Genomic DNA, 13,139 nt, shown 5'->3' on the forward strand with positions numbered 1-13,139 from the left:
ATAGTCAGTTAATAGCCTATTTTTTGTGAACTAAATGATGTAAAATATGCTTAGAATTTCTGTTTTAGTATTTTAATTGTTTTCAGGATTGAATATAGAGGTGGGATTAGTAATTAGGACTGGGCCTTGAGTTACAAATAGTGGTTAGATTGAGTTTAGAATAGAATCAGAGTTTGGATAGGCAATGAAATTAGAGTTAGATGAGAGAATAGGACATCAGGGTGGAGGGAAGGAAGCATGGTTTTGGGATCCTGGAGTATCTGACAATGGCTTATTTATGTATTCCAGCCTGTACCTGCTTGGCACTGGTTGAGGCTCCTCTTCTTCACTATGGTGGACCCCAATGGCAGTGAATCTAGTGCCACATATTTCATTCTAATAGGCCTTCCAGGCTTGGAAAAAGCTCAGTTCTGGTTGGCCTTCCCATTATGCTCCCTCTACCTTATTGCTGTGCTAGGTAACCTGACAGTCATCTGCATTGTGCGGACTGAGCACAGACTACATGAACCCATGTATATTTTTCTTTGCATGCTTTCTGGCCTTGACATACTTATCTCTACTTCATCTATGCCCAGAATGATGGCCATCTTCTGGTTCAATTCCACTACCATCCAGTTTGATGCTTGTCTTCTACAGATGTTTGCCATCCACTCCTTATCTGGCATGGAGTCCACTGTACTGCTGGCCATGGCCTTTGACCGCTATGTGGCCATTTGTCACCCACTACGCCATGCCACTGTGCTAACATTGCCTCGTGTTACCAAGATTGGCATGGCTGCTGTGGTACGGGGTACTTCACTTATGGCACCCCTGCCTATCTTCATCAAACGGCTGCCTTTCTGCCGCTCCAACATTCTTTCCCATTCCTACTGCCTACACCAAGATGTCATGAAGCTGGCTTGTGCTGACATCCGTGTCAATATCATCTATGGCCTCATTGTCATCATCTCTGCCATTGGCCTGGACTCACTTCTCATCTCCTTGTCATATCTGCTTATCCTCAAGACTGTGTTGGGCTTGACACGTGAAGCCCAGGCAAAGGCATTTGGCACTTGTGTCTCTCATGTGTGTGCTGTTTTCATATTCTATGTACCTTTCATTGGGTTATCTATGGTACACCGCTTTGGGAAGCGGCATGACTCCCTCCTGCCCGTCATTATGGCCAACACCTACTTGCTTGTTCCTCCTGTGCTCAACCCTATTGTTTATGGAGTGAAGACAAAGGAGATCCGGCAGCGTATCCTTCGTCTTTTCCATGTGACTACCCATACTTCAGATCCCTAGGTGTCAGTGAAAATTTCTTTTCCTCTCAAATTTTTTCAATTCAGATTTTAATATCAACATTTTGGAAGACATTATTAGGAAAAAAAACCTTCCCTAATAGAAACACAACTGATACCTTCAAACAGGAAATTGGTTGGAGAATCTCTGTATGGATAGGGGCAGTGGAACCATACACTCCCAATCCCTGTTTTTAAATATTATTTTCACTTTATAATTCTCTTTATATAATTATTAAAACCCTGAGATGGTTGTGGCTGGAGAGCTATTTCTTCCCATTTAACCATTTAGTCCAAATCTCTGCTTGCATTGATAGTCCACAGCATTTCTGAGATGAGAGTTGTACATCTAAGGGACATTGATCAAAAGTTAAGCATGGCAAGAGTAAAATAAACACAAAAGCACAATATAATCAGGTAATCTTGCTTGACACTATGATTTCTTCTTCAGAATCCCCAACTGTATTGGATCCCAGGAAAACAGATGTACCGGGATTTCTTTCTTCAAAATGATCTCCACAGAGAATAAATAATTTCTTTTATTCTAGGAACCAGCTCTCAAGAGGAGGATTAGAGTAGAACCTTGAAAATACTACAGTTACCTACCTTAATGAAAGATGACACACTCTGTTCTGAGCATTTTTACAGATCATGGATACTTTCCCTTCACTATCTTATCAGTGTTTTTATCTGGGTAGGAATATGATTAGTATCACCATTATACCAATAGGAAAATTGATACTTAATGGGGATCAGTGAATTATATGAAGTCACAAAAATTGTCTTTTGATATCCATATTGTGGGGAGGGACTGTTAGAGAAACCTGTGAGGTAGTGAGTTAGACGTTTCAAAAGTCTTGCATTTTTTTTAGGGGAGGTATTTAATTTCCTTCCTCACTCATTTAGTATTGCATATAGGAATTTCCTTTTAATGTTGCTGATGGCTTTAATTCCAATAGTTCCTTGTCCATTTGCCACCATACCTGGGTAGTAACAGCAGAGTGTGTTTGGGACATTCCCAAACAGTGGCTAGTTTGGAAAATAGTATGATTAGCAGTGGGGTCACTCAAAGGATACCTGGAGAGACACTTTTTGGAGAAATGCAGCTGAGAAGACCTAGAAGCTCATGACAGAAATGACAGGTCTCTCACAGACCAGGGGTCTAGAACAGGAAGCATCATGAGGCTGGGCAAGGCCAGTGGCCCATGTGGCTAGCTGGGAAGCAAGGTTAAGGCAAGCATGGCTCCAAAGGAACTAAATAGAGCATATCAGTGGATACGGCCTATCCCCTAGGCTCTGAATGGCCCTGTGGGTGAAGCCCACAACATCAGTGCTTGGAGAACAAGGCTGTAGGAGAGGCCATAAAGACTAGTATTTAGCATGAATATGGTCCTAGAGGTCTACTTAGGCACAACACTTCTAGATGGAAGCAGAATGGGAAGGAGAAGGTGTGGGTGCTACAGGAGTGCAGTGGGAATAGACAGGGAAGAAATGAGACCATTACCCATGGAACGCTTGTTAGACCTAAACAGAAGCAGGTAGTATAGTAGAAAGCTTGGCACAGAACCAGCCAGAATTTTCTGGCTATAGCTAGCAGACTGCTTGTTAGGGTATAGAGAGAGCACATGTGATTTCTTGGACTGGAATCCAGAAGATGAGAATTGTGAGCAGTATGGGATCTGATATGCTCAGGTGAGTGGTGGCCAGCAGAACTAGGAGCATAAACTAGAGTCAGTGCAGGCTTTGGTCATTTCGGACAGAGGAGTGGCCCCTTACCCAGTAAAGCCCTGACATTGGGATTGAGAGAAAGAGAATTAAAGAGAGAGAAACAGACAGATTTTCTTTCTTATTAGGAAAGCAGTATAATAAACTTTTGACATTCCCCAAATACAAAAGAAAAGTATAATAAACTCCAATAAAGTTGTCACATTAAAAGACAAACATTGTTAGCATTTTTGTGTTTATTTCTCCAGATTTTTAATAGGTGTTTGTATGCATGCTTCTGTATGGACATATGATGAATGTGTGTTACCAGTTTTGTATTTGAAAGCCCATTAGATACAGGGATAATCAACAGATAAATCGGACACATTTAAATTTTTTTTTAATTTAAAGATACAGCCATTGTCCTAGATTTTAGAAGGGATTCCAAGTCCGTGATAGTATGCTCATGATAAGTTTCATGGCTTTAATCTTAAGTGACTTAACCATTTTGTGAGTATAAACACACACCACCACCACCACCACCTTCCTTTATCTAATTTCTTAATAAATACTAAATTATTAAATGCCAGTTAGAGACAAAGCTATAGCAGGACTCTTTTAACTTCTAGGTCAGATTTCTGGTCATTTATTTAATGACTACTCACTGGGTCACCTGGAAGGGCCTGGAGTTAAGGACTAGAATGAGAGGAATAGGCTGCCTCTTTCAGGAGATTTGGCTGGAAGTTAGGGTATGTTCTGGCAAAGACCTTCATCATGTGCCTTTCACATAGGTATCCTTTTACCTTCCCCATTTCCTTTGTTTAGATATTGCTGTCTCTGACCCTACTGCCTCAGCCACTTGGACCTTTGTTTGGTCCTGGAGGAGTCTGAATAATACTAAATCTCAGTCTATAAGTCAGTCATTTTTTTAGGTTTATTTAGAAATGTTTCATAAATGTGGCTTGTGTTCTCCATTCTGCTTACCAGTGTTCTGGTCCAGATACTTACCTCTTGCTTAGAGGATTGCCATACTTTCACATTTGTCTCCTTGCCTTAAACATCTTGTGCACAAGTCCTAAATCCCATGTAGTTTGCAGGGATTTTTCCAAACACAATTCCGATTATCTTGCTCCCCTACTTAAAATCCATTGAGGATCTTTTATTGCCTCCCATACAGAGTTACTTCTTAGAATGACAGTAGGCCATTCTTTTTTACTTTTATATATGTTCCCATCTTATTTTCTCTGTGTAAAATCTCTAATTTTTCCACGTAGTGTATTTTTCAGCTACTTTATAATACTTGCTATCTCTCAATGATTTCATGCACTTTTAAATCCTCTATTTCACTCTGTTTCCTTTGAATTGCCTTTTGCCATTTTTTCTTTTTAGCAACACTTGATAAAATGAAACTCTTTTATCATTTGTCAGGCCAAAAGAGGCATTTTCTCTTTAGTGTCCCTAGACCTCTTGGTTCATACTTTAGAACTGGACCATTTACAGTTCAGAAAAGTTTGAGTGAGCTTCTGAGTCATATATGCTCAAGTTAATAAAATATACTATATTATTACTTTAATTAAATTGAAATAAGACTCCTTTGGATGCAATGAGCGTACATGTGGAGAGTCTGTCTTTAAGATAGACAGACCTGAATTTGGGAAAGTGCCGTATTATACCATTGGTTTAGGATTTCAGAGTTGATGTTTGTTGTTTATCTCTTAAGGTACAGTAGTCCCACTTCCTATCCACAGGAGATACATTCTAGGACCCTCAGTGGATGCCTGAAACTGCAGATGATATATACTATATGTACTGTACGATGCTTTTTTCTATATATACATACCTATGATATTGTTTGATTTATAAGTTAGGCACAATATGAAATTAACAACATAACTAATAATAAAATAGAACAATTATACTGTAATAAAAGTTATATGAATGTAGTGTCTCTTTTTCAAAATATTTTATTGTACTGTATACTCACCTTTCTTCTTATGATGATGTGAGATGATAAAATGCCTACATGAAGAGATGAAGTGAGGTGACTGATGTAAGCATTGTGATGTAGTGTTAGGCAACTACTGACTTTCTGATGATATGTTAGGAGATTCATCTGCTTCCAGACTACAGTTGATTGTGGGTAACTGAAACCACAGAAAGTGAAGCCATGGGTAGGGGGGCACTATTGTATTCTCAAAACTTCTTGTTCATTCCCGGACATCTCATAGCTTTCTTTATGTTAGACTGGATCCAAAGGGAATGAAGATGATGCAGAATCAGATTGTAGTCTGCCTTTTCTACAACTAAGGGAGCCAACAGGATACAGGGCTTTTAAATCTAAGAAAGTTAAAGAACAAGGGGATGGAGAATCAGCTGCTCTTCTTCCATGGTCTTCTTCCCAGACATGTCCAGATCCCTGACTTAGTTCCAAATCCATTTCCTCCTCCTTCTCCTCTTATTCTTCCCTTTCTTCTTTTTCACGACCATGATTGACAGGAAATGTATTCCCTACCTTTGTTTTTAAGCTGTTTTTGTGAGTTATTGTTCCTTATTAAAATATAGATATATCAGTAGAGAGAAGCCACACTTTCAAAGATAGCAAGTGTGACATTTGGAAGGTAAAAATTGCTTCTAGTAAAAATTGCCCAGAAAAAGTATCCTTAGAAAAGGTGGCTGATGGGAAGGAGGACTTTAAGAAGGAGTGAAAGATGTATCACCCTTTCTTTATCTAACTTAGAATGTCTTAGGTCTTCCAAGAAGTTTTCCATCTTATCTAAGGTGTGAAATTTATTGGTATATTTTCTTACAATCCTTTTAATATCTGCAGCATCTGTAGTGAGATCACCACTCTCATTCCTGGTATTGACAGTTTGTGTTTTCTCTCTTTTTTCTTTCCTGTTCAGTTTGGCTAGAGGCTTACCAATCTTAATACTTTTCTCAATGAAATATATTTTGGTTTCATTGATTTTCTTTTTTTTCTGTTTTGTTGATTTTCTCTGTTATTTTCTTTCTTCTGCTTACATTGGATTTAACTTCCTCTTATTTTTCTAGATTCTTAAGGTGGAAGCTGAGGTTACTGGGATCTCTTTTTCTTATACAGGTACTGTAGTGCTATGCATTTCCCTCTAAGTACTGCTTCAGCCTGCATCTCACAAATCCCATATGTTTAATTTTCATTCAGTTGAAAATAACTTGTAATTTTACTTTTCATTTTTGCTTTGACCTATAGTTATTGTAGATTCTGATTCAGGAAGTCTGGCATAGGGCTCAGCAAGATAGAAATTTAAAAAGGGTCCATAAGTGATTCTGATAGATAGCAAGGTTTGGGAGTCCCTGGCTAAGATGGGAAGTGTGGGATGGTAGACAGAGATAACATTGGCCATTTGAGGGTGACTAGTAGCTGGTGAGGGATCCTTCAGGAGTGTACTTTATTTGGGGTATTGTGTGATATGAAACAAGAAGACACTTGGGTTGTAGAAGCATAGGAATCAGGCAGTTCTGCTTCTGAGGGGACTATTTCCAAGGGTTAACAGATTTTGTCTTCAGTATGATGTGAAAACAGTCTTAACCAAGAAATTAAAATAAGAACCTCTGAAACATGTGACCTCTGAAACATGTGATTCATTTCCCTTTTGAATCCTTGGGTTCCCTGATAGGTATTCCCACAAGACACTTTCTTCTTCTCTTGTAATACTCATTATGTTTGAGAAATGCTTATTTAATACCTGTATTTGCTGCTGAATTGTATGTAAGTGTATGAGGGCACTGTTTCATTGAACCTCTTCATCATTGCATCCTGGGGCATAGTAGATGTGCCTGGGGCATAGTAGATGCTTATGACAGACATTGACTGCTGTTCACCACACTAATTCATCTGCATCCAGGACACACAGCTAGGCATTTCCCAGCCTCCTGTAAGTTGGGTATGATTAAATTCTAGCCATTACTTTCAATGTGAATGGAAGTGATGTGTGCAGCTTCTAGACCTGGCTTAAAAACTCTCCTATGTAGTCTTCCATGTTGACACTGCATGTGACTTGGGAATCCACGTGTTGCATATGGTAAACCACCAGCAGCGAGTTCCTAAAAAAAACTATGTAGAGCCAAACCCTTTTACCTGCAACCCTCCACCAACCCATATTTGCACCATTTGTATAAATGAAAACTGTGTCATCACTGAACATATTTTTGTTTTTAAAGTAGTCTAGCCTAGCAAATACAACACTAAATAAATATTGGTTGAATAAATAGCTTAGAAACTAAAGGAAACAAAACCTGGAAAGTGAGGGGCTCCGATAAGACTGCTGATTATCCTTCCAGAAAAAACAATGGAGGTATGAATTTCTTAAAGGAGGAGGTATTTCCTTACATTAGCATAATTATCACAAAGTCTTTATGAATCAAGATGACACCAAACCGGGTCTTATATAGGCTTTTATTAATTTTCTTTTGGTCAATGTCCTCTCACCTCAGGAAATTTACATTATTGTTCCTTCTCCCTCTTGGATATTCAAACTTATCATCTCAATCATTTCCAGCATTCATTATGTTCAAGTCTCTTCCATATTAAAAACAACAAGTATAAACCTGCCTAGATCCTATATTCCTCTTTCATCTCTTTCCTTTCTTAGCCAATCTCTTAGAGAAGTTATCTATAACTTATCTCCATGTGTGCATCTTTCATCTAACTCTTTCATTACTGGAATATAACTTTGTCTTCCATCAGACTACCAAAGGCATTCACTATCATCATCAAGGAGCTCTGTGTGTCTGAGGTTTTAAGTCCTTACCTTCCTTGACTTCTCAACAACATTCAACACAGTTGACTACTACCTCTTTCTTGATACATTTTCTTCCTTTGCCATCCATGGCATCACACCCGTGGTTTTCCTCTTATCTCTCTCAGTACTTCACAGTTTCCTTTGCCACATGCATTCTACTTGGGCTTATGAGAGAACATGGTATATGAGGGCCTGAAATTAGCCCTTTAATTGTTATGCAGTGACACTTGGGCTGATGGCTTTTATTGCCATCTGTATATCATGACTTAAATTTTATCTCTAGTGTAGACCATTTGGCTAGTCAAGAGTTCCTGGGCTATAAGTCTAATGGCCTGTGTATTCTAGTCATTTGGATGCTTTCAAGGGAGTTCAGGCTCAGAGTGTCCATAATTGAACTCATGATATTCTTTGCCCAAATAAGTTTCTTTATTCATGTTTCATATTTCAGTTAATCATGCCACCATTTACCCTGAAGTGTCCCAAACTATCAGTCATCCTTGGTCTTTCCTTTTTCTTCTCTTAGTCTTCATATTTGATCCAAAGTCAAGTTATATAATTTCTACTTATATAATAAGTTTGAACCCATCTCCTTCTCTTTATCTCCACACCTCTAGTCCAAGTTTCCACTAAATCTCATCTTGACTATTTTGCTAGCCTTCTAACTGATAATTTAATATGTTCTCTACAACAAAATATTAAAAAAATGATGTTTTTAAAATAAATGTGGTCATGTCAAAATGATCCTCATCCCTGATTAACACACTAATTATTTCCCATATTTCTGATTGGTTCTCATTTATGTTTTTCACATTTATCTTAAGCCATAGGTTCTTTGCTCTTTGACTTCCTGGTAGCACTACTTTTCATTCCATTCCTTTACTGTGCCATGCTTCCCTTTCCACAAGTTCTTTGGAGACAAAGTTTTATTTGCCTAATATACCTTCCCCTAAACACTCTCCTTTTTCCTAGTTAACTTGTATTCAGAATTTGGACATCACCATAATTATCACTTTTTGAGAAAAGCCATTCCTGATCCTTTGAACAGGTGAAATACGCTTATTGTGTACTTTCATCTATTAATTAATCTATTTATTTAGTCACCATGGTGAGCAGAATTCTAAAACACTACAAAAATATCCTGTTCTAGTTCCCAAAACCTTTGTATATGTGAAATATCAATTCTATGATTATGTTATTATATGGCACAGCTGACTTTAAGATAGGTGTGCTTGAGCCCACATGAGCCCTTAGAAGAGACATTTCTGCAGCTAGCTGGTGACAGGAGTTAGAGATATTCAAAGCATGAGAAGAATGTGATGCATTGTTGCTAGTTTGGTGATGAAGAGGGTCATGTGAGAAGGAGTGTGGAGCCTTAAGGAACTGAGGAAGACCAATAGACAGCAGTTGCACAACCTTAAGGAACTGGCTTCTGCCAACAGCTCAAATGAACTTGGAAACAGATTCTTCTCCAGGGCTTCCAGGTAAGAACCCAGTTGGCTGACACTTTGATTTTGGCCTTATGAGACCCCCAGTTAGAGAATCTAGCCAAGCCCATCCTCCAGAATGTGAAGTAATAAATGGGTGTTATTTTAAGATAAAAAATTTTTGTTGTTATTTTTTAATGCAGCAGTGGAAAACTAATATAGTAGCTGAATACATTTTTAGTGCTATTAACATTAAGTACTATTAAAATGAGTGCAAACTTTGCATTCAGAATGCAGTGTAGAACAAAAGTGTTAGGCTCTTCCTTCATTGAACTTATAGTCTACTGGGGGAAGAGGAGCCTAAATGGATAGCTCTTAATTCATTGTAAATTTACATTTATTTCGGTATATATTTAGTCTAGTCCCGCAAATCTTTGAATGTGGTAAAATACCACTCCTGTGATTGTGTTGTGTTATATGGCACAGTTGATCTTAAGACAGGGAGTTTATATTCATATGGGTTGAGATAATTACAAGAGCCTTTAAAAGAAGGGACATTTCTGTAACTGGTGACTGAAGAAGTCAGAAATATTTAATTGATGTGTATTCCTTCCATAAAAAAATCAAGTTTGGTTTTGGTACCTTTATATTATGATCAACTAGCAGAGTGCTTGGCACATAGGGATCACTAAAGAATAAAAAAACTATTTGTTAACACATAAAAGGTAAACTCCTCCCAAGTTAGATAGCTGGTAAGTGTAAGAGACAGGCTTAGAATTTGAATAAGGCTTGTTTCCTGACTCTACAGTTTGTGTTCTTAACCACTATAACCCAGTGCAGACAGTATATACTAAGATATTGTGATATTGAACCTCATACTTTTGAGAGGATGGGGAGTGGTTAAGAAGAGAGACAGACATCCCCTTTCAGCTTCACTTTGTATGAAGGTATACTCAAGCAGAAATATATTAAAAAATCTTAGTATTGTAATTTTTTTCCTACAAAAATTCTTTACGGAGCCAGAGTATTTCATTGATGTGTGAAGGGCATAAAGTCTGGGAAAAGGGCCCAGGAGATCCCATAGGGTGAAAAAGTAGGAAACCTTCACTAGGTTGAGGAGCCTTAGTTCAATCAGTTAGCTGTTTTGCACCTCTCACATCTCCAGGTCAGCTATCCAAGTTCAACTAGAAGCCTTTTCACAAACTTTTGCAATCATTTATATGTATTCTTTTTCCCCATTCAAATTCATTTATATATTCAAAAGAATCATTAAGCAGCTATTACTCCACAAACACCACTAAAACTGAGTATATTTTGGCACGCTTGGGGTTTACAGTCTAGTCGAGTGATAGACTGTTGCATATTGCATATGTGCATATATTGCATAGGAGACAAACACAGTCCAGTGAATAATGTGGAGAAGAGAATTGGACAAATTTTCTGAGAAATTAGGCTTCTACTTGACTAATAAGAAGTGTAGCTAGAAATGAGATATAGGTAGGTGGGGAGATGAGAACATTGCAGGCAAAGTAAATGGTGTCTGGGAAGACCCTGAGACCAGATAAAAGCTTAAGCTGATAGTCTTTTGGCTCTAGTTTTACTTGTATGTCAATACACTTTTAACCTGCAATACATACTCCTAACTTATTTTATAGTAAAATATTTAATAAATGATTTATATGTTTTTTTGGCAAACCAAACTACCTAGCATGGTATATGCAGTTAGCATATAAGTTATGTTAGTATGTGCAGTTCCGTATAATTCTGTACAAATTGTACAATCTTCTGGCTTCATCCCATACCACTCCTTCTTCAACCCCTACACCACAGTCACACCTGTGTAGGTATAACAAGTGGTAGAGACATAAAGAAGTGCAGGCATGCTTAACTTTCCATGAACACATTTACTTCTTCAAGACACGGAGCCTTTTATTTCATATTGCTCTTTTTTCCTGGATTTTTATCTTTCTTACTGAATTCCTACTTTGCCTAGAGAAACCCTGCACATTTTTCAAGGTGAAATAAAAAACATTCCCTCCTTTGTAGAGGTTTTCTGATCTTCCCAGGCAATTTCTGGCCGCTACCAATTTGCAGTTCCTCTAGTAACCTCTTGCACAGGACTTTATTGTTGTACTTGTATGCTGGTGTGTATTTACTTGCCTTTATCCTCATACAAGAATGTGTTTCTGGAGAGAAAGGATCATGTTTAATATATTTTTCAGTCTTTAATCCTCAGCACTATTTACAGTAAAAAGTAAATCATGAATGTAAATTTGAAACATAAATAATCCTGATGGTCTTCCCACTTCCTTCCTGAGTAGGAATTTTCAATGCTTTATGAGGGTAGCAGGTTCCTGCAAAGTACAGCAACAAGTTTCCTTTATGGTACCCGGACCCAATTATATTTCATAGTTTGATCAGTCTTGGCCCTTTCTCTTTAGCATCCTAAACATGGCTTCCCTGATGGGCTTGGATTTCACACTGTAGATGATGGGGTTGAGCACAGGGGGTACCACCAGGTATACATAGGCAACAAGGGCATGTGCAATGGGGGACAAGTGCCTCCCAAAACGGTGGATCATGGACATGGTAATGCCTGGAATGAAAAAGACAAAGACAGCCAGGATATGGGAAACACAGGTGTTGAAGGCTCGGATGCGCTCCCTGGGAGATGCCAGTCCCAAGATTGTGTGTAGGATAAGAATATAGGATAGGATGATGAGCAGAGAGTCTATGCCTCCAGTGGACAATACCACATAGAGCCCATAGATGATGTTTATGGTGATGTCAGCACAGGCTCTTCTCATCACATCAGGATGAAAACAGAACGAGTGGGACAAAAGGATTTTGTTAGGGCAGAAGTTCAAGCGTTTAAGCAGGAAAGGCACTGGGAAGAGAGACAGGACAGCACGGGCCACAATGGCCATCCCAATCCTGATGATGACATTATTGGTGAGGACAGTTGCATAGCGAAGAGGGTTCGAGATGGCCACAAAGCGGTCAAATGACATGGCCAGGAGCACCGACGACTCCACCACAGAGAAGGAATGGAGGAAGAACATCTGGACCAGGCAGGCATTGAAGCCTATGAGCCTGTGGCCAAACCAGAGCACAGCCAAGGTGGTGGGCAGTGTGGACAGGGTGAGGCCCACGTCGGTGAGGGCCAGCATGGACAAGAAGTAGTACATGGGCTGGTGCAGGCTGGGAGTCTTCCTCACAGCCAAGAGGATCAGGCAGTTTCCAGTGAGGGCCACAGTGTACATGGAGGAGAAGGGGATAGAGATCCATCCATGAACAGCCTCATGCCCTGGGATGCCAATCATCAGGAAGGCATGTGGCTGGAAGAAGGAGATGTTGACATAGGTCTGGGAAGGGAGCATCTTTGGGAAGCAGTTGAAGTCTCCAGAAAGATGTGACCTCTTCAGCCTGGGCAGACAGAAAGATGGTGATAGGACACTTGTTATTAGGAAGATATTTGTTTATGCTGTATATAATTTTTCATTAATTATTTCTCATCTTCTCAGCTCTTTGTATTATTAACCATTCCAGGAATGTACATACATTAGCTAATATGTGCCCCAAACAAATGCAGAATGTAGGGGATAGTTTAACTTCCTCATAATTACTGGAAAATAAATGACTGAAATGGATTTACATTTCACGTATACTGTTGCCCTACTTAGAGAAACAAAAGGGTACTAATTTTCTTGGACACAGAGCTGGGTTTCTGAATAATTCTCTGAATCAGTAAATTTCTGTGCTTTAGGAAAGTAGACTCCTTCATTTCCTCTGCTTCATCTAGAGGCATAGATCTGCTGTCTCTGGAAGTCCAGGCCTCCTTACTTTTCTTGCTGCTTCTGACATATGCTCATCTCCTTACCATTGGCTCCTCCTCCTGGCAGCAGCTGAAGAGAGGGGAATCTCAGACTCACTAACCAGACCTCCATCCT

The 13,139-nt window shown here is 39.0% G+C and overlaps 2 protein-coding genes across 2 annotated transcripts; one reads left to right on the forward strand and one right to left on the reverse strand.

The window, feature by feature from the left end:
• The first annotated feature begins 330 nt into the window (after positions 1 to 330).
• LOC102950204 (olfactory receptor 51E1) lies at positions 331 to 1,284 on the forward strand. The gene has a single exon (XM_007089353.1). It carries the CDS (start codon positions 331 to 333, stop codon positions 1,282 to 1,284), a length of 954 nt encoding a protein of 317 aa, XP_007089415.1.
• A 9,513-nt stretch (positions 1,285 to 10,797) lies between these two features.
• On the reverse strand, positions 10,798 to 12,512 carry LOC102971911 (olfactory receptor 51I2-like). Its single transcript, XM_007089415.2, has 2 exons — positions 11,641 to 12,512; positions 10,798 to 10,813 (listed from the first exon to the last, which is right to left on the reverse strand). Exons 1-2 carry the CDS (start codon positions 12,510 to 12,512, stop codon positions 10,798 to 10,800), a joined length of 888 nt encoding a protein of 295 aa, XP_007089477.2.
• Between the last annotated feature and the right edge of the window lie 627 nt (positions 12,513 to 13,139).

Source organism: Panthera tigris, chromosome D1 (genome assembly GCF_018350195.1).
Source record: "Panthera tigris isolate Pti1 chromosome D1, P.tigris_Pti1_mat1.1, whole genome shotgun sequence".
Lineage (NCBI taxonomy): Eukaryota > Metazoa > Chordata > Mammalia > Carnivora > Felidae > Panthera > Panthera tigris.